General features: G+C 44.9%; 1 protein-coding gene across 5 annotated transcripts in view; it reads left to right on the top strand.

Moving 5' to 3' along the window:
• LOC109888510 (lysine-specific demethylase 4B) overlaps positions 1-22,213 on the top strand; it is a 91,866-nt gene that overhangs the window by 55,008 nt on the left and 14,645 nt on the right. For 3 of the 5 annotated variants that reach the window (XM_031822416.1, XM_031822415.1, XM_031822418.1), the window contains exons 12-18: positions 1,995-2,124; positions 2,389-2,549; positions 4,121-4,337; positions 14,634-14,713; positions 15,078-15,133; positions 15,404-15,512; positions 19,985-20,170. In XM_031822416.1, coding sequence (XP_031678276.1) covers positions 1,995-2,124; positions 2,389-2,549; positions 4,121-4,337; positions 14,634-14,713; positions 15,078-15,133; positions 15,404-15,512; positions 19,985-20,170 — 939 coding nt within the window. The remainder of the gene's footprint in view (positions 1-1,994; positions 2,125-2,388; positions 2,550-4,120; positions 4,338-14,633; positions 14,714-15,077; positions 15,134-15,403; positions 15,513-19,984; positions 20,171-22,213) is intronic. The other 2 variants (XM_031822417.1, XM_031822414.1) reach the window with 1 other exon arrangement.

The raw sequence follows: 22,213 nt of genomic DNA, 5'->3' as shown, positions 1-22,213 counted from the left end.
AGGCTTCAAACATAAAGATATAAAACTGTATTTTTTTGTGAAGAATCAACAAGTGGGACACAATCATGAAGTGGAACGACATTTATTGGATATTTCAAACTTTTTTAACAAATCAAAAACTTAAAAATTGGGCGTGCAAAATTATTCAGCCCCCTTGAGTTAATACTTTGTAGCGCCACCTTTTGCTGCAATTACAGCTGTAAGTCGCTTGGGGTATGTCTCTATCAGTTTTGCACATCGAGAGACCGACATTTTTTCCCATTCCTCCTTGCAAAACAGCTCGAGCTCAGTGAGGTTGGATGGGGAGCATTTGTGAACAGCAGTTTTCAGTTCTTTCCACAGATTCTCGATTGGATTCAGGTCTGGACTTTGACTTGGCCATTCTAACACCTGGATATGTTTATTTTTGAACCATTCCATTGTAGATTTTGCTTTATGTTTTGGATCATTGTCTTGTTGGAAGACAAATCTCCATCCCAGTCTCAGTTCTTTTGCAGACTCCACCAGGTTTTCTTCCAGAATGCTCCTGGATTTGGCTCCATCCATCTTCCCATCAATTTGAACCATCTTCCCTGTCCCTGCTGAAGAAAAGCAGGCCCAAACCATGATGCTGCCACCACCATGTTTGACAGTGGGGATGGTGTGTTCAGGGTGATGGGCTGTGTTGCTTTTACGCCAAACATAACGTTTTGCATTGTTGCCAAAAAGTTCAATTTTGGTTTCATCTGACCAGAGCACCTTCTTCCACATGTTTGGTGTGTCTCCCAGGTGGCTTGTGGCAAACTTTAAACAACACTTTCTATGGATATCTTTAAGAAATGGCTTTCTGCTTGCCACTCTTCCATAAAGGCCAGATTTGTGCAATATACGACTGATTGTTGTCCTATGGACAGAGTCTCCCACCTCAGCTGTAGATCTCTGCAGTTCATCCAGTGATCATGGGCCTCTTGGCTGCATCTCTGATCAGTCTTCTCCTTGTATGAGCAGAACGTTTAGAGGGACGGCCAGGTCTTGGTAGATTTGCAGTGGTCTGATACTCCTTCCATTTCAATATTATCGCTTGCACAGTGCTCCTTGGGATGTTTAAAGCTTGGGAAATCTTTTTGTATCCAAATCCGGCTTTAAACTTCTTCACAACAGTATCTCGGACCTGCCTGGTGTGTTCCTTGTTCTTCATGATGCTCTCTGCGCTTTTAACGGACCTCTGAGACTATCACAGTGCAGGTGCATTTATACGGAGACTTGATTACACACAGGTGGATTGTATTTATCATCATTAGTCATTTAGGTCAACATTGGATCATTCAGAGATCCTCACTGAACTTCTGGAGAGAGTTTGCTGCACTGAAAGTAAAGGGGCTGAATAATTTTGCACGCCCAATTTTTCAGTTTTTGATTTGTTAAAAAAGTCGTTCCACTTCATGATTGTGTCCCACTTGTTGTTGATTCTTCACAAAAAAATACGGTTTTATATCTTTATGTTTGAAGCCTGAAATGTGGCAAAAGGTTTCAAAGTTCAAGGGGGCCGAATACTTTCGCAAGGCACTGTACCAACATGAGCAGCAGCTACGTTTGGCTACATACGGACCATTAGTGGAATTCCCGTGAGAGAGTAACGGTTAATGTGATTGGATGTTAATTATTTGACGACGCTACCTGTATTTGACATTGTGTTGTTATTTCACTGAACACTAGATGGTTTAATTTTATTTTTGGCAGTGAAATGAGGCTACTCAGGCGAGAGAGAAAAAAATAAATGTACACATACCCCAGTTTGGGAATACCTGGTGTAGAGGAAGCTGCCCCTAGATCTGTGGAAAACTTCACCCTGGAGCGTGGAACAACCAAAACACTAGCTTCAAGCTTTCAAACACAGGTTATCAATGCCTCCGTTTGAACATTGTAGATGTTATTCATTTAGATGCTCTTATACAGAGGTGGAAGATGTTTATTCAAACCCAGGGTTTTGCTCATTAATTTGTGGGGTTCCTCAGCAGTCATCGTACTACTCTAAGCAGTTGAAGATTAAGATGGAGGTGAAGAAGAGTCGCCGGCACCCCCTCAGCAAGCCGCCTATGCGCTCTCCGCTATCCATCGTCAAGCAGGAAATGTCCAGCGATGAAGGTTGGTTCTGAGGGGATAACGTTGTAGCACAGTCTGTATTCTCTCTGTTCTGGTCTAACACACTATTGCGGATTCCTCTGGCTCTTGTGCTACATGCATTGCAGGCCCGATACAGCCGATATCCCGATACAGCCGATATCCCGATACAGCCGCTATCCCGATACAGCCGCTATCCCGATACAGCCTATATTATTGCTTGAAAGCGCATTCTGTGTATATCTAGACTGATCTGACGTGTGTGTTTGCTCCTTTCTCCCTAACCAGAGCTGTTCTCCCCTTTGCCACTGGATGGCCATGTGAAGAAGGCGGGCCACTTGTGGCAGAACCGCACTCCTAACATCCTGGCTGAGAAGAGTTTCAACGCGGCCGTGGCCACCCTGGAACCCTACTGTGCCGTATGCACCCTGTTCTGCCCATACACCCAGGTAGGGTACAAACCATGGACACAGGTAGGGTACAAACCATGGACACAGGTAGGGGGTACAAACCATGGACACAGGTAGGGGGTACAAACCATGGACACAGGTAGGGGGTACAAACCATGGACACAGGTAGGGGGTACAAACCATGGACACAGGTAGGGGGTACAAACCATGGACACAGGTAGGGGGTACAAACCATGGACACAGGTAGGGGGTACAAACCATGGACACAGGTAGGGGGTACAAACCATGGACACAGGTAGGGGGTACAAACCATGGACACAGGTAGGGGGTACAAACCATGGACACAGGTAGGGGGTACAAACCATGGACACAGGTAGGGGGTACAAACCATGGACACAGGTAGGGGGTACAAACCATGGACACAGGTAGGGGGTACAAACCATGGACACAGGTAGGGGGTACAAACCATGGACACAGGTAGGGGGTACAAACCATGGACACAGGTAGGGGGTACAAACCATGGACACAGGTAGGGGGTACAAACCATGGACACAGGTAGGGGGTACAAACCATGGACACAGGTAGGGGGTACAAACCATGGACACAGGTAGGGGGTACAAACCATACACACAGGTAGGGGGTACAAACCATACACCCAGGTAGGGGGTACAAACCATACACCCAGGTAGGGGGTACAAACCATACACCCAGGTAGGGGCACAAACCATACACCCAGGTAGGGCACAAACCATACACCCAGGTAGGGGGTACAAACCATGGACACAGGTAGGGGGTACAAACCATGGACACAGGTAGGGGGTACAAACCATGGACACAGGTAGGGGGTACAAACCATGGACACAGGTAGGGGGTACAAACCATGGACACAGGTAGGGGGTACAAACCATGGACACAGGTAGGGGGTACAAACCATGGACACAGGTAGGGGGTACAAACCATGGACACAGGTAGGGGGTACAAACCATGGACACAGGTAGGGGGTACAAACCATGGACACAGCTGGGGGGTACTGTGAACGTTCCAATCGGACAACAGTGGTCTTGGACACAGGGCTGAGTCTGCAGATTACAGAGAGTCATGTTAACCATGTGTTTAAGCTGCTAGTTAATACATACTAGTAGACATAGAGGCCACTAGACCACCAACTTTGACTGCCATCAGTTTTGACTAAGACTTTTGACGGACATGTTTCAGATGAATGTAATTTGGACAAATTTGTGGGTTTCGCTCCCGTGTTCAATATAGATTTTGGGGGAAAATGTGACGGCTCTAAACTCCACCCAGTGTAACCTTCCCCTGTTTCATCCAGCCCCGGACGTTATGTAACCTCCTTCCCCTGTTTCATCCAGCCCCGGACGTTATGTAACCTCCTTCCCCTGTTTCATCCAGCCCCGGACGTTATGTAACCTCCTTCCCCTGTTTCATCCAGCCCCGGACGTTATGTAACCTCCTTCCCCTGTTTCATCCAGCCCCGGACGTTATGTAACATCCTTCCCCTGTTTCATCCAGCCCCGGACGTTATGTAACCTCCTTCCCCTGTTTCATCCAGCCCCGGACGTTATGTAACCTCCTTCCCCTGTTTCATCCAGCCCCAGAAGGACTCTCTGTACCTGTCTGACAGCCCCAGCGCCCTCAACCACACCCACACTCCCGGCTGCGGCAGCCGCACCCACCCGCTGGTCCCAGAGATGTGCTTCAGCGCCGGGCCGGACAACACGGAGCCGCTGCCCTCCAACTCCCACACGGGAGAAGACTGCACCAGCCCGCTGATCTCCTGCTCCTTCTGCAGCCTGCAGGTCCACTCCAGTGAGTAAAAAAAAGATAGGCACATTGATATTCACTGATACAGACAGGCAGGAAGATGGCCGGATAGATGGGTAGAAAGGCAGGCAGTCTGTTTATCAGTCAGTCAAAACAATCGCATTGTCTTCTATAGATCAGTCAGTCAAAACAATCGCATTGTCTTCTATAGATCAGCAACAGCCAGACAATTTTTATTTTATTTTATTTCACCTTTATTTAACCAGGTAGGCAAGTTGAGAACAAGTTCTCATTTACAACTGCGACCTGGCCAAGATAAAGCAAAGCAGTTCGACACATACAACAACACAGAGTTACACATGGAGTAAAACAAACATACAGTCGAAACAAGTCTATATACGATGTGAGCAAATGAGGTGAGATAAAGGAGGTAAAGGCAAAAAAAAGGCCATGGTGGCGAAGTAAATACAATATAGCAAGTAAAACACTGGAATGGTAGATTTGCAGTGGAAGAATGTGCAAAGTAGAACTAAAAATAATGGGGTGCAAAGGAGCAAAATAAATAAACATTCTACAATAACATTCTATATTTCCAACCAGGCCCTCACCAAACAAACAAATCAGTTCCAGGCAGCCAGTCTGTACCAGCCAGTCAATACCAGTCAGTCAGGTCTCCCTCCATGTTTACCTAAGAGGATATTTACTGTGTTCCCCCCAGTCAATACCAGCCAATCAATACCAGTCACTCAGGTCTCCCTCCATGTTTACCTAAGAGGATATTTACTGTGTTCTCGCCAGTCAATACCAGCCAGTCAATACCAGCCAGTCAATACCAGTCAGTCAGGTCTCCCTCCATGTTTACCTAAGAGGATATTTACTGTGTTCCCCCCAGTCAATACCAGCCAATCAATACCAGTCAGTCAGGTCTCCCTCCATGTTTACCTAAGAGGATATTTACTGTGTTCCCCCAGTCAATACCTGCCAGTCAATACCAGTCAGTCAGGTCTCCATGTTTACCTAAGAGGATATTTACTGTGTTCTCCCCAGTCAATACCAGCCAGTCAGGTCTCCCTCCATGTTTACCTAAGAGGATATTTACTGTGTTCTCCCCAGTCTGTACCAACCACTCAATACCAGTCAGTCAGGTCTCCCTCCATGTTTACCTAAGAGGATATTTACTGTGTTCTCCCCAGTCTGTACCAGCCAGTCAATACCAGTCAGTCAGGTCTCCCTCCATGTTTACCTAAGAGGATATTTACTGTGTTTTGTTCTCCCGTCTGGTTTTTATTCACAAAGCTAATGGTCTGTAGTGTTTGCACAGCGTATTTATCTAAATTCCCATTATATATTTCCACCCCCTTGGGCCTGAAGCGGGGATTTTTCTCTCCACAAGGATCAAAATGCCAATAAAATTGTTCTAGCTAATTTACTGCCGCTCACCCTGAACTTCCCAGGATTATTGTGCTAATGTCCCCCAAAACTGTTCCCTTGCCGAAAAAGAGGTAAATGAAGTTGTTTTGCGCCTCTTTCTCTACTCGCCCAGCCTATGCTGCATAGCCAACTAGGCTAGCCTCTGTATGGTGAGGAGGCATGTTGCGGGGAGTGGTTAGCGTGCGACACACAGGGAGCGGTTAGACAAGAATGACGAACAGTGATCACTAACCTCGATTTCAATGAGTCTGTGGCGAAGGACATACTGCTCAACCCGGACCAGGCCCAAATCCCCGACACTCGAAAAAGGAAGAGTCAGCATTAAAAGCCAGCGTGCGGGGATACTTGACGAGACTACGAGGGCGAGTGGATCAACCGCTTCTACCCTCCGTTCTATTGGCGAACGTGCAATCACTGGAAAATAACCTGGACGAGCGCCGTTTGACACTATCCTATCAGCGATGTCTGAAGAACCAGCTATTCATATCATATCCTAGATTTCCACGAGTCTTGGCTGAACAAGGACATGGAAAATATAAATCTAGCTGTTTATTTCTATACATAAGCAGAACAGAACGGCAGTGTCTTTAGTTAACAGCTGGTGCACAATCTATATATTAAGGAAGTCTCAAGGTTCTGCTTGCCCGAGTTAGAATACCTCATGATAAGCTGTAGACCATACTATTTACCAAGAATGTATTTCGATTTTTCGTAGCTGTCTACTTACCCCCACAAACTGATGCTGGCACTAAGACCACACTCAACGAGCTGTATAAGGCCATAAGCTAGCAAGAAAATGCTTATCCAGAGGCTGCACTCCTAGTGGCCGGTGATTTTAATGCAGGAAAACTGAAATCCATTTTTATTTCATTTCTACCAACATATCACCTGTGCAACCAGAGGCAAAACAAAATAACTACAATTCACCTTTACTCCACACAGACACTTATACAAAGCTCTCCCTCGCCCTCCATTTGGCAAATCCGACCATAACTCTATCCTCCTGATTCCTGCTTACAAGCAAAAACTCAAGCAGGAAGTACTAGTGACGCACTCAATATGGAAGTGGTCAGATGAAGCGGACGCTAAGCTACAGGTCTGTTTTGCTAACACAGACTGGAATATCTTCCGGGAATCATCTGATGGCATCGAAGTTTAACAAATCATTCACCAGCTTAATTAATAAGCGCATCGATGACGTCGTCCCCACAGTGACCATACGTACATATCCCAACCAGAAGTCATGGATTACAGGCAACATCAAAACTGAGCTAAAGGCTCGAGCTGCCACTTTCAAGGAGCGGGACACTAATCAAGATGCAGAAATCCTGCTATGCCGTCCGATGAACCATCAAACAGGCAAAGCTTCAATACAGGACTAAGATCAAATCCTACTGACGAGCATCAGAGCTGGTGTAGATGTGGCAGGGCTTGCCAACCATTACGGATTACAAAGGGAAACCCAGCCGAGAGCTGCCCAGTAACGCTGGGCAGCCACATTCTATGTTCACTTTGAGGCAAACAACAGTGAACCATGCAGGAGAACACCAGCTCTCTGTAGCCGATATCAGTAAAACCTTTAAACAGGTTAACATTCACAAGGCCACAGGGCTGACAAGTATCTTCATTGACATTTTCAAACTCTCCCTGACCCAGTCTATAATACCTACATGTTTCAAGCAGACCACCATAGTCCCTGTGCCTAAGAACGCCAATGTAACCTGTCTAAATGACCTTTGCCCCTTAGCACTCACATCTGTAGCCGTGTAATGCTTTGAAAGGCTGGTCATGGCTCACATCAACACCATCATCCCAGAGACCCTGGACCCACTCCAATTTGCATACCGCCCCAACAGATCCACAGATGATGCAATCTCTGACACTCCTCTTTCCCACCTGGACAAAAAGAACACTACGTGAGAATGCAGTTCATTGACTACAACTCGGTGTTCAACACCATAGTGCCCTCCAAGCTCACCACTAAGCTAAGGACCCTGGGACTGAACACCTCCCTCTGCAACTGGATCCTGGACTTTCTAACGAGTAGGCAACAACACTTTCGCTACGCTTGATTGAGAGCATCTTGACTGGCTGCATCACTGCTTGGTATGGCAACTATTTGGCATTCCACCATAAGGCGCTACAGAGGGTAGTGCATCTGGCCCAGTACATCACTGGGGCCGGGCTCCCTGCCGTCCTTTATACCAGTCAGAGGAAAGCCTTAAAAATGGTCAGACTCCAGACACCCAAATCATAGATTGTTCTCTCTGCTAACGCATGGCAAGAGATACCGGAGCACCAACTCTGGGACCAAAAGGGTCCTGAACAGCTTCTAACCCAAGCCATAAGACTGCCGAACAGCTTCTACCCCCAAGTCGTGAGACTGCCGAACAGCTACTACCCCCAAGTCGTGAGACTGCCGAAAAGCTACTACCCCCAAGTCGATAGACTGCCGAACAGCTACTATCCCCAAGTCGTGAGACTGCCGAACAGCTACTATCCCCAAGTCGTGAGACTGCCGAACAGCTACTACCCCCAAGTCGTGAGACTGCCGAACAGCTACTACCACCCCCAAGTCGATAGACTGCCGAACAGCTACTACCCCCAAGTCGTGAGACTGCCGAACAGCTACTACCCCCAAGTCGTGAGACTGCCGAACGGCTTCCACCCCCAAGTCGTGAGACTGCCGAACGGCTTCCACCCCCAAGTCGTGAGACTGCCGAACGGCTTCCACCCCCAAGTCGTGAGACTGCCGAACGGCTTCCACCCCCAAGTCGTGAGACTGCCGAACGGCTTCCACCCCCAAGTCGTGAGACTGCCGAACGGCTTCCACCCCCAAGTCGTGAGACTGCCGAACGGCTTCCACCCCCAAGTCGTGAGACTGCCGAACAGTTTTCTAATCAAATATCTACTTGGACTATTTGCATTGTTGTTGTTTTTGTACCAGCTCTATGAACACTCACTGGACTCTCTCGGTGTGTGTGTGTGTGTATGATTTAAGACAATTTATGTATGTATGTGTTGGAGTGTCAGTGTAGCGCTTGTACATGCGTACAAGCGCTACACTGACACTCCAACGCACACATTAGATACGCTCACACACATATTGACGCCACACTCACATATAGACACTTTCACACTGCTTCTACTTTATTATCTCTCCTGATTGCCCGGTGTCGTGTCTTTACTATCATTAAAATCATGTAACTGTAATTAACTAGCAAGTCGGGGCACCAAGGAAAGTATTCAGATTACAAAGTTATAATTTCCCCAATATAACCTTTCAGATATTTTCATATCTGATCAATAGTCTTCTGATTAATGATTTATTTACTTTACCTCACGTTAGTCTCATTCCAAACGTCGTAAATTGTTGGTTATCTGCACGAACCCAGTCTTCACTATGAGTCATCCATACATCAATTGTCTTAAATCATTTATTTATTACTAACTAAGTAATTCACAGAAATGCATAAACAAACAAACATGGTAAATGTGGTTGCATGAAATGAGAATGTGCCCTAGTGGGCTGAACCGGCATGGCAGCTTGTTAGACAAAGGGGAAATGGGGGGTCGACCTAAGAAGTCACTACAGAGTGATAATTCTAACAATTAAAATGCTAATCCTTTACACATGAACGCTCACTCATTCGGGAACAATTGCAATCAATATATATATTTACACTCAGTGTGTCTTGATCGCTGGTGAAAAGTCTTTATTTTGTAGAATTGTCCGTCTCTCTCCCTCTCTCTCTGTCTTGGTTAGAGGGGATAGTTCAAAGTGACATTTGTTATTGAATGGATGTTTTGGCGGTTGTCATTTTTCGCGTTCAATGATACCGAATTACTAGCTCCAGACTAATCAATATCAAAGACTTGTTCTTATACTGTCGGTATCGATAGTCTAAGAGTTTAAACACGTGGTATGGTTAAAAGATTCAGCAATGGTCTGCAACCTTTGTACTCCCGTGATTGAGAGAAACATGATCTACTGATAATTTCTCAAAGTTGGATTTTATTCGGAATGGCAGAAGAGTGCTGTCCCAGGATGTCTGACCCTAACTGGGCTCAGGGGCGGTCCTCTGATTTAGTTCAAATCAAAAGGGAATTGTTTTTTTCTTCATTAAACAATCCACAATCATATTACACAATTATACGAACAGTATCATACTCACTCATTCATCTTATACAACAATTAGATGTAAACCTCATATCTGAGGCTATTATATAAACAGCGTTATGGTAATGTGGCCACACCGTCTCTCTTGAGCTTCCCAAGTTGTAACAAACGGACCAGTTTGTAGCTGGATTCTTCACCGATCTTTTACACTTTTTCTGGAACATGAAATTTGTTCGTACCTCGAGTTCTGTGAGGTGGAAGCAGTTCCTTTGTGCTCCATGAAAATGTCAATCTCTATTCTGTGTGACCATGAGGCAAGGTTTTCCTTAGGAATTTACGACCTCACTCTGCCCACAGCAGTCTGGTTGTAGAAGCAGAGAGCGGGGGATGGTGCTCGCTGTACTCAGAGGGCAACGTCATGACACCGGTCACTTTGACCCTTCATGTACATGTTACCTGAACTACACTACCTTGTACCATAAAGCCTCGTTATTGTTATTTTAGGGCTTGTAAGGAAGCATGTCACGGTAAAGTCCACACATGTATTAGCTTGCGACACATGGGGAGAGGTTAGGGTGCGACTGTGCAGCCAGCTATGTGACGCCACTCTGTTTACTGCAGAACGGTCTTGGTAAACTTTATTATTTTTTTATTTTATTTTTTTATTTCACCTTTATTTAACCAGGTAGGCTAGTTGAGAACACCTTTATTTAACCAGGTAGGCTAGTTGAGAACACCTTTATTTAACCAGGTAGGCTAGTTGAGAACACCTTTATTTAACCAGGTAGGCTAGTTGAGAACACCTTTATTTAACCAGGTAGGCTAGTTGAGAACACCTTTATTTAACCAGGTGGGCTAGTTGAGAACACCTTTATTTAACCAGGTAGGCTAGTTGAGAACACCTTTATTTAACCAGGTAGGCTAGTTGAGAACACCTTTATTTAACCAGGTAGGCTAGTTGAGAACACCTTTATTTAACCAGGTGGGCTAGTTGAGAACACCTTTATTTAACCAGGTAGGCTAGTTGAGAACACCTTTATTTAACCAGGTAGGCTAGTTGAGAACACCTTTATTTAACCAGGTAGGCTAGTTGAGAACACCTTTATTTAACCAGGTAGACTAGTTGAGAACACCTTTATTTAACCAGGTAGGCTAGTTGAGAACACCTTTATTTAACCAGGTAGGCTAGTTGAGAACACCTTTATTTAACCAGGTAGACTAGTTGAGAACACCTTTATTTAACCAGGTAGACTAGTTGAGAACACCTTTATTTAACCAGGTAGGCTAGTTGAGAACAAGTTCTCATTTGCAACTGCGACCTGGCCAAGATAAAGCATAGCAGTGTGAGCATACAACAAAGAGTTACACATGGAGTAAACAATTAACAAGTCAATAACACAGTAGAAAACGAAGGGGGGGTCTATATACAATGTGTGCAAAAGGCATGAGGAGGTAGGCAAATAATTACAATTTTGCAGATTAACGCTGGAGTGATAAAAGATCAGATGGTCATGTACAGGTAGAGATATTGGTGTGCAGAAGAGCAGAAAAGTAAATAAATAAAAACAGTACGGGGATGAGGTAGGTGAAAAGGGTGGGCTATTTACCAATAGACTATGTACAGCTGCAGCGATCGGTTAGCTGCTCAGATAGCTGATGTTTGAAGTTGGTGAGGGAGATAAAAGTCTCCAACTTCAGCGATTTTTGCAATTCGTTCCAGTCACAGGCAGCAGAGTACTGGAACGAAAGGCGGCCAAATGAGGTGTTGGCTTTAGGGATGATCAGTGAGATACACCTGCTGGAGCGCGTGCTACGGATGGGTGTTGCCATCGTGACCAGTGAGCTGAGATAAGGCGGAGCTTTACCTAGCATAGACTTGTAGATGACCTGGAGCCAGTGGGTCTGGCGACGAATATGTAGCGAGGGCCAGCCGACTAGAGCATACAAGTCGCAGTGGTGGGTAGTATAAGGTGCTTTAGTGACAAAACGGATGGCACTGTGATAGACTGCATCCAGTTTGCTGAGTAGAGTGTTGGAAGCCATTTTGTAGATGACATCGCCGAAGTCGAGGATCGGTAGGATAGTCAGTTTTACTAGGGTAAGCTTGGCGGCTTGAGTGAAGGAGGCTTTGTTGCGGAATAGAAAGCCGACTCTTGATTTGATTTTCGATTGGAGATGTTTGATATGAGTCTGGAAGGAGAGTTTGCAGTCTAGCCAGACACCTAGGTACTTATAGACGTCCACATATTCTAGGTCGGAACCATCCAGGGTGGTGATGCTAGTCGGGCATGCAGGTGCAGGCAGCGACCGGTTGAAAAGCATGCATTTGGTTTTACTAGCGTTTAAGAGCAGTTGGAGGCCACGGAAGGAGTGTTGTATGGCATTGAAGCTTGTTTGGAGGTTAGATAGCACAGTGTCCAAAGACGGGCCGAAAGTATATAGAATGGTGTCGTCTGCGTAGAGGTGGATCAGGGAATCGCCCGCAGCAAGAGCAACATCATTGATATACACAGAGAAAAGAGTCGGCCCGAGAATTGAACCCTGTGGCACCCCCATAGAGACTGCCAGAGGACCGGACAGCATGCCCTCCGATTTGACACACTGAACTCTGTCTGCAAAGTAATTGGTGAACCAGGCAAGGCAGTCATCCGAAAAACCGAGGCTACTGAGTCTGCCGATAAGAATATGGTGATTGACAGAGTCGAAAGCCTTGGCAAGGTCGATGAAGACGGCTGCACAGTTCTGTCTTTTATCGATGGCGGTTATGTCGTTTAGTACCTTGAGTGTGGCTGAGGTGCACCCATGACCGGCTCGGAAACCAGATTGCACAGCGGAGAAGGTACGGTGGGATTCGAGATGGTCAGTGACCTGTTTGTTGACTTGGCTTTCGAAGACCTTAGATAGGCAGGGCAGGATGGATATAGGTCTGTAACAGTTTGGGTCCAGGGTGTCTCCCCCTTTGAAGAGGGGGATGACTGCGGCAGCTTTCCAATCCTTGGGGATCTCAGACGAGATGAAAGAGAGGTTGAACAGGCTGGTAATAGGGGTTGCGACAATGGTGGCAGATAGTTTCAGAAATAGAGGGTCCAGATTGTCAAGCCCAGCTGATTTGTACGGGTCCAGGTTTTGCAGCTCTTTCAGAACATCTGCTATCTGGATTTGGGTAAAGGAGAACCTGGAGAGGCTTGGGCGAGGAGCTGCGGGGGGGGCGGAGCTGTTGGCCGAGGTTGAAGTAGCCAGGCGGAAGGCATGGCCAGCCGTTGAGAAATGCTTATTGAAGTTTTCGATAATCATGGATTTATCAGTGGTGACCGTGTTACCTAGCCTCAGTGCAGTGGGCAGCTGGGAGGAGGTGCTCTTGTTCTCCATGGACTTCACAGTGTCCCAGAACTTTTTGGAGTTGGAGCTACAGGATGCAAACTTCTGCCTGAAGAAGCTGGCCTTAGCTTTCCTGACTGACTGCGTGTATTGGTTCCGGACTTCCCTGAACAGTTGCATATCACGGGGACTATTCGATGCTATTGCAGTCCGCCACAGGATGTTTTTGTGCTGGTCGAGGGCAGTCAGGTCTGGGGTGAACCAAGGGCTGTATCTGTTCTTAGTTCTGCATTTTTTGAACGGAGCATGCTTATCTAAAATGGTGAGGAAGTTACTTTTAAAGAATGACCAGGCATCCTCAACTGACGGGATGAGGTCAATGTCCTTCCAGGATACCCGGGCCAGGTCGATTAGAAAGGCCTGCTCACAGAAGTGTTTTAGGGAGCGTTTGACAGTGATGAGGGGTGGTCGTTTGACTGCGGCTCCGTAGCGGATACAGGCAATGAGGCAGTGATCGCTGAGATCCTGGTTGAAGACAGCGGATGTGTATTTGGAGGGCCAGTTGGTCAGGATGACGTCTATGAGGGTGCCCTTGTTTACAGAGTTAGGGTTGTACCTGGTGGGTTCCTTGATGATTTGTGTGAGATTGAGGGCATCTAGCTTAGATTGTAGGACTGGCGGGGCTACGTGACATTTTTATTTTCATTTAACCAGGACATCAATTGTGAATATTGGCTGCAAAACCTGGCTGCAACCAACAGAATCCATATCATAGACAGTGTATTTGTTGAGTTCCATAGTACTGTCCACTGTACAACTAATTTGCTGATTTTAACCCTCCAAAAATCGAATTCTTCTTTGACCATGATAAATATGGCTTACAGCCAACAAATTACTCCAAATTGGACTGTTTCCCACCTTTGGTTGGATTTAATTACAGTACGATCTTACCATGTGCACACACACACCTCCCCAGCAGCTGTCTGACCCATTTCGGCTGGCCCCGTGCCGGGGCTACGTTCGGCCCTCACCAGCTGCGGAGGTCAGGTACGGACATGCTGTGGAGACCAACTCACCAAGGCCTTTATCACCACACATCTCTTTGTACCCCAGGTCCCTTGAGGACCTGCAGAAATCAAGAGGGCGAGGAAGTGTAGAGTGCCAGAACAAAATCCTCTCCTCTCAACCCCCCCCCCCCCCCACTCTCTCTCTCTCTCTCTCTCTCTGGCTCAGTAGATTCAGTACCACTAAGTGTATAAGGCAGACAAGAAGATTAATTTAATCTGTTGATTTATTTTCTCTTGTTCGTACTTGCCTAGTTGACTTGACTTACCTAGTTAAAAAGTTACATTCTCTCTCGCTCTCTCTTTTCTCTCTCGCTCTCTCTTTTCTCTCTCGCTCGCTCTTTTCTCTCTCGCTCGATCTTTTCTCTGTCTTTCTTTCCCCTCTCTCTTTCCTCTCTCTCTCCCCAGGTTGTTATGGTGTTAGTCTGGACACGGTACACAATCAGTCCTGGATGTGTTCGCGATGTACAGCGCTCGCCTGGACAGCGGTGAGTCCCTCACTCAACACAATGCCTTCACCTGAAACCAGTTCCTACAGACTGAAACCGCTGTCTCTATTGACCATCTATAACGTTTTGGAAACGTATATGTAGGAACATCGGTCACCCTGAAACAGTACGTCCTTTCGTCTGTGATTGGTCAACAGTAGAGACCTTCCCTTAAAAACAAGGAAAATAGTACTGTTTGTCAATTTTGAGACGCTGTAGCCAGTACACACTTCCTTAGAATAGTCCGAATGAATCCAAAATAACTCAAGCCTTTGGCTGAGGATATCTTAAGTCGCACATTTTGTGAATCCCCTCGGGCCCACTGCCTACCCACATCCTGACCTCTGCGTTTGTGTTCTCACAGGACTGCTGTCTGTGTAACTTACGGGGAGGGGCTCTGAAGATGACCACAGACAACCGGTCAGTGGCCTTTCCCACCTTCTAAATACCACTGGAATACTGCTATGTTACTTTAAAATGCATTACTTATGACATTCACTGTGTGTAGTGTTGTCACCTTACCAGTATCATAGTGTGTAGCTCAGAAATAAACACGAGACTCTGGGCAACACTGGGATTCTATCATCGTCATAGCCCTACTTGATACTGGCATCGTGACCCTAGGTGACCCCAGGTGTTGTGAACAGTCGGGGGCGCACGTCGATTTGTGTGTCCTCTCCTCTCTACCAGGTGGGTCCATGTGATTTGTGCCATCGCCGTGGCGGAGGCTCGCTTCGTCAACGCCATCGCAAGGGAGCCGGTAGACATCAGCGCCATCCCCGATAGCAGGAAGAGTCTGGTGAGTGGAGAGGGAGGGAGCCAAACTCACTGGGTCATTCATTACATACCAAACAGTAGACAAAATAACTAATACTGAGGGACTACCTGGAGTTGTCCAATAAGAAACACACTTTTTTGGTGTGTGTGTGAATTCCTTTAACATGTTTTCCCTAATGAACAGCACCCTGGTCCATTTATTTTTGTGTGTTGTGTTTTATATTGTCGACGCGTTAACAAAGTCATTTCAGGCAGACACACAACCTTTTGACCTCCCTTGTATTGAGGAGCCTCAATACAGGAGGCGGGATTGGCTAGGATTAGGCCTATGCGCCCCCTAACATGCCCCCTAACATGCTCCTAAACTGTAACTACTCTCCCTGGTCTCTCACACTGTCCATCACATGCTTACCTCTCTTCTCCCACTCCCATATCTCACTCCTCTTTCTCTCTCACTGTCTCACTTTCCTTGGCCACTTCTCGCTCTCTCTCTCTGACACATTCAATTAGTTTTTTAATGGTGTAGAATACCCTCAGTGCATCTCTCTCAGTTCATTCACTGACTCGTTTAGGTATCCAGTTGAGTTTATTTTTAAACCTAAGTAATTGTAGTGTGTGCAGTACTCTATATATTTTGTACCAATTGAGAACTTTGGTCTAATTCCCTGAGATCTGGATCTTCTCTGGAAAATCATTATTTTAGTATTTTTGGGGTTTACGTCCAGGGCCCAGGTCTGGCAGTACTGCTCTAGCAGGCCCAGGCTCTGCTGTGGGTGACCGCAGGCACAGGTTATCTGCGAAGAGCAGACATTTAACCTCTGAATTGTGAAGACTAACACCAGGAGCTGAGGATTTTTCTAGAATAGTGGCCAATTTGTTGATGTAAATATTGAAGAGTGCAGGGCTCAGATTGCAACCCTGTATTGCCAGTATACATTGATGCACTTAGGTTGGGTTCCTTAACTCGTTTTTCAACCACTCCACAAATTTCTTGTTAACAAACTATACTTTTGGCAAGTCGGTTAGGACTCTACTACTTTGTGCATGACAAAGACAGATTATTTCACTTACAATTCACTGTGTCACAATGGGTCAGATGTTTCCATACACTAAGTTGACTGTGCCTTTAAACAGCTTGGAAAGTTCCAGAAAATGTCATGGCTTTAGAAATTTAGGCTAATTGACATCATTTGAGTCAATTGGAGGTGTCCCTGTGGAGGTATTTCAAGGACTACCTTCAAACTCAGTACCTCTTTGCTTACATCAATGGGAACATCTAAATTCAAAAATCTTTTTTTTTTAAAGAAAGAAAAAAAAAGTCTGGTTTATCCTTGGGAACAATTTCCAAATGCCCGAAGGTACCACGTTCGTCTGTACAAACAATAGTACGCAAGTATAAACACCATGGGACCACGCACCCGTCATACCACTCAGGAAGGAGACACATTCTGTCTCCTAGAGATGAACGTACTCTGATGGGAAAAGTGCAGATCAATCCCAGAACAACAGCAAAGGACCTTGTGAAGATGCTGGAGGAAACAGGTACAAAAGTATCTATATCCACAGTAAAACGAGTACTATATTGACATAACCTGAACGGTTGTTCAGCAAGGAAGAAGCCACTGCTCCAAAACCTCCATAAAAAAGCCAGACTACGGTTTGCAACTGCACATGGGGATAAAGATCGTACTTTTTGGAGAAATGTCCTCTGGTCTGATGAAATAAAAATTGAACTGTTTGGCCATAATGACCATCGTTATGTTTGGAGGAAAAAGGGGGAAGCTCGCAAGCCGAAGAACACCATTCCAACCGTGAAGCATGGGGGTGGCAGCATCATGTTGGTGGGGTGCTTTGCTGCAGGGGGGACTGGTGCACTTCACAAAATAGATGGCATCATGAGGATGGATAATTATGTGGATATATTGAAGCAACATCTCAAGACATCAGTCAGGAAGTTTAAGCTTGGTCGCAAATGGGTCTTCCGAATAGACAATGTCCCCAAGCATACTTCCAAAGTTGTGGCAAAATGGCTTAAGGACATCAAAGTTAAGGTATTGGAGTGGCCATCACGAAGCCCCAACCTCAACCCTATGGAAAATTTGTGGGCGAGCAAGGAGGCCTTACAAACCTGACTCAGTTACACCAGCTCTGTCAGGAGGAATGGGCCAAAATTCACCCAACTTATTGTGGGAAGCTTGTGGAAGGCTACCTGAAACATTTGAATCAAATTAAACTATTTAAAGGCAATGCTACCAAATACTAATTGAGTGTATGTAAACTTCTGACCCACTGGGAATGTGATGAAAGAAATAAAAGCTGAAATAAATCATTCTCTCTACTATTATTCTGACATTTCACATTCTTAAAATAAAGTGGTGATCCTAACTAACCTAAAACGGAATTTTTACTAGGATTAAATGTCAGGAATTGAAACACCTTAGCCAAATATGTTTAAACTCAGTTTATGTAAACTTCCGACTATATGATCGGTCGTGCGATGTTTTGATATCAATCCAATTTGGCTTTTACTCAAGACATTGTGTTTTTAAAAGACATTTTAGTACTCTTACATTTATAATACTACTATAATACTTTCCAGGTTACTGTTTACACAAATGCCTCTGTAATTGTTCGGGTAAAATTTATCTCCGTTCTTAAGGATTGGGTTTATGTGTCCTTGATGTTAAGGACGTCACCTAAACCCAGTATCAAATGAAAGTTTTAATATAGCCAATTGACATTTCGCTCTAGTGAATTCGAGCATCTCATTTAGGATGCCGTCAGGCCTGAAGTTTCGTATTGAGCTCCTGGTCAGGAATTGAGGAGTCCAATGGATTTTGCTTGTCCTTTATTGCTCCATTCAACTTCTCATGAATTTGGCTTTGTTCTGCGTTTGCATCAATTTGAATGGTGTTGTAGTGTGTTTTAAAATGGGCTGTCCATATGTCACCATTTTGTATCGCTAATTCCTCTTGTTTAGATTTATTTATTTACATTTTGCCAGAAGTTGTTTGTGTTTATGGACTCCTCAGTTAGTCAGCTGCTTGACTTTATTTGTTCTGAGTGTGCCTCTTCTCTCTCTCCTTTCTCCTTCTTGGTCTCTTCTCGCTTTCTCATTCTCCGTCTCTTGCTCTCTCATGTTCTCTCTCGTGCTCATTCTCTCTCTCGCTCGTTCTCTCGTCTGTCTGCCTCTCTGTCCTCTCTCTCTCACTCCGTTTTCTACCCTCCATCTGTTCTGTCCCTCTCCTCCTCCTGGATGGATTGTGTGTTTGCGGTTCGAGGAGCAGGAGGACTATGGTGAATAATAGATGCAAAACTGTCTGAATAATCAGGAGTCATTTCTCACTGCGCTAAATGATCTGCATTGATCCTGCTGGCAGGAGGCAATTTCCCATGGCTGCCGCGCTGCTGAACAAACTGCTTTCTTCCTTACTTTTATCCCTCCATCCCTCGCTTAATCCAAATCGACTTCACAGTCAATTGCACAGCCTTTGCAGTGGCATTGTCACAAATCTACAAGTAATGTTGTAATCTATGAAAGGAAGTGAGGATTGTCTCTTGAATAATTTACATCCCACCCGCTGTCAAAGCCACGTCTCCGAAGGCTGTGAAAAACCGTCTCACCCTCTTAAAGATTGGATGACTGGGCCGGTCTCTGTGGTACATGTTTTGTCCTAAACCCGTTGATATTCGCTTGTATTCAGAAACGTGTTTCAGTCTGTGTTCCTTTTTGAAAGTTCTGGGATAAATGGAAGGGTTTAAACTATTTGGAACGCAGCACAAACCCTCTAAGAACACCACGGTACCTTTTTTAGTTTTTCCTCTCAAGTAAAATAGTCACTATATATCCCAAGTCGAATGGGACACTTTGTGTCGATTCATTCATTAGTGCAGAGACTGGTGAGCACTTCTACTCCATATTATACTCCTTAGCTACAAAAAACTTTCTAGAATGTTTGGCCCCAACCCTAAAATTTGAGAATTCTGTCTGCCGCATTTGTTTTAATTTTTTACAAAGTTTACTTTACAATTGAAACATAAAAACTCTGAGGAAGTGATGGCTTTACCAAAGCCGGCAATGTCTGAGGGGAAAAAAGGGGGGAAATTAGCAAACAAACAGAGAAATGTTTGAAGTCCAAAATCCCCCCCTGGTGAGAAATAGAGAAGGGAGAATCTAATTGAAAGTGAAGGAGAGGTGAGCGGAAGGAAGATTAAAACAACTGAAGGACCGACAGAGAATGAGATGGATTGATGCAGAGGGAGCAACGCCACTGCTAATGCATATAGGGGAAACACTGCAACGAGTAAACTGTGTTCATACTGTATCAAATATCTCAATCAAAGTTAACCCAGCTTTTAGCTGCTGATTTTTAAAAACTTACTCCTGAAATGTTTGTTTTTTTCCTCTGACAATAGTGTATAGAAAGGTGATATTGCATTTAGACACAGACAAATTGAATGTGTTGATTCTACCACACCTCTCTGGTGTTGCAGAAGTGTGTGTACTGCCACAAGAACACCAAGCAGATGTGCGGGGCGTGTATCCAGTGTTCCCACGACAACTGCTCCACCTCCTTCCACGTCACCTGCGCCCACATCGCCGGTGTGCTCATGAAGCCAGCCGATTGGCCCTACGTGGTGTCTGTCACCTGCCACAAGCATAAGAAGACCAATCACAAGGTACAGTAGGGGCACAACAGTGTATAATGTTCAGGTATTCATAGGTTATGCAGAACATGCATGCTTCTCTGGCATGTAGAATGAAAAATTCTGTCTATTCGCCACATTTCTACATGCAACGTTAAACAGCAGCAAAATAATAATCTGTATAATAATGATGTATGAGATCAAGAAAAGTATTAGCTGCACTGTTAAGGTGTACGATATTCTGATGAAGCCGTCTATCTATGCAATGGCCAGGGGTCTGTACTATGTACAGTGCATTTGGGAAGTATTCAGACCCCTCCCCTTTTCCACATGTTGTTACGTTACAGCCTTATTCTAAAATGGATTGACTGGATTTTCTTTCTCATCGATCTACACACAACAACCCATATTGTTGACGGTGAAAAGCGTTTTCTTTTCTTTTTATTATGTTTGCAATTGATTTTTGTTTTAAATCCCTTATTTACATTTCTACAACTTGATTGGAGTCCAATTGTGTTAAATTCAATTGCTTGGACAAGATTTGAAAAGGCGCACACCTGTCTATATAAGACAGCAGGAGAGTGGAAAGGCAGTTTGCCAGTTACAGCAGTGCCTCCCCTGAACGATAACGAAGAGGTAGGTGAGAAGCCTGACCGCGGAGACGGGGGTGAGAAGGTGATGAAGTGTACTTCATGAGCTGTAACCAAAAAACGACTGCCATTTGGAAAGTTTGAGGTGAGGGAGAAAGTGTGGTGGGACAAGCATTGTTAGCTTTGCTAAATATCTTGCTGGAATGAATTCTCCGTTAGCCAGAGAAATGTTGAGCAACAGCCAAATTAACTGATGAAATAATTGAGTTTATTATGGTGTGAAAATTAGCTGGCTAATAAAGTCAGACAAACATCTTGGCAGCAATCCACCAAACAGGCCTTTATGGTAGAGTGGCCAGATGGAAGCCACTCTTCAGTAAAAGGCACATGACAGCCCGCTTGGAGTCTGCCAAAAGGCAACGAAAAGACTCAGACCATGAGAAACAAGATTCTCTGGTCTGATGAAACCAAGATTGAACTCTTTGGCCTGAATGCCAAGTGTCACGTCTGGAGGAAACCTGGCACCATGTTGGTGGCTAGGACTGTGGCGGTCGTGAAATATCGTCAGCCGGTGATTGTCAAGCAAGTTACTGTCGTTCTCACGGTAAATGACTGTTAATTAACAAACACATTTAGCATCGCCTGGCTTCCTACAAGCCACTGATGCAGACCTTTTGGAACACCTACATTTTAAAACGTCTAATAAATCCATGTAATATAGCCTACACCTTCACAATGAATCCATGTAATATAGCCTACACCTTCACAATGAATCCATGTAATATAGCCTACACCTTCACAATGAATCCATGTAATATAGCCTATACCTTCACAATGAATCCATGTAATATAGCCTATACCTTCACAATGAATCCATGTAATATAGCCTACACCATCACAATGAATCCATGTAATATAGCCTACACCTTCACAATGAATCCATGTAATATAGCCTACACCATCACAATGAATCCATGTAATATAGCCTACACCTTCACAATGAATCCATGTAATATAGCCTACACCTTCACAATGAATCCATGTAATATAGCCTACACCTTCACAATGAATCCATGTAATATAGCCTACACCTTCACAATGAATCCATGTAATATAGCCTACACCTTCACAATGAATCCATGTAATATAGCCTACACCTTCACAATGAATCCATGTAATATAGCCTACACCATCACAATGAATCCATGTAATATAGCCTACACCATCACAATGAATCCATGTAATATAGCCTACACCATCACAATGAATCCATGTAATATAGCCTACACCTTCACAATGAATCCATGTAATATAGCCTACACCTTCACAATGCATCCATGTAATATAGCCTACACCTTCACAATGCATCCATGTAATATAGCCTACACCTTCACAATGAATCCATGTAATATAGCCTACACCTTCACAATGAATCCATGTAATATAGCCTACACCTTCACAATGAATCCATGTAATATAGCCTACA

This window comes from Oncorhynchus kisutch, linkage group LG4 (genome assembly GCF_002021735.2).
Source record: "Oncorhynchus kisutch isolate 150728-3 linkage group LG4, Okis_V2, whole genome shotgun sequence".
Lineage (NCBI taxonomy): Eukaryota > Metazoa > Chordata > Actinopteri > Salmoniformes > Salmonidae > Oncorhynchus > Oncorhynchus kisutch.
The sequence above is the reverse complement of the archived record's forward strand: the minus strand, read 5'-3'. Positions and strand labels throughout refer to the sequence as shown.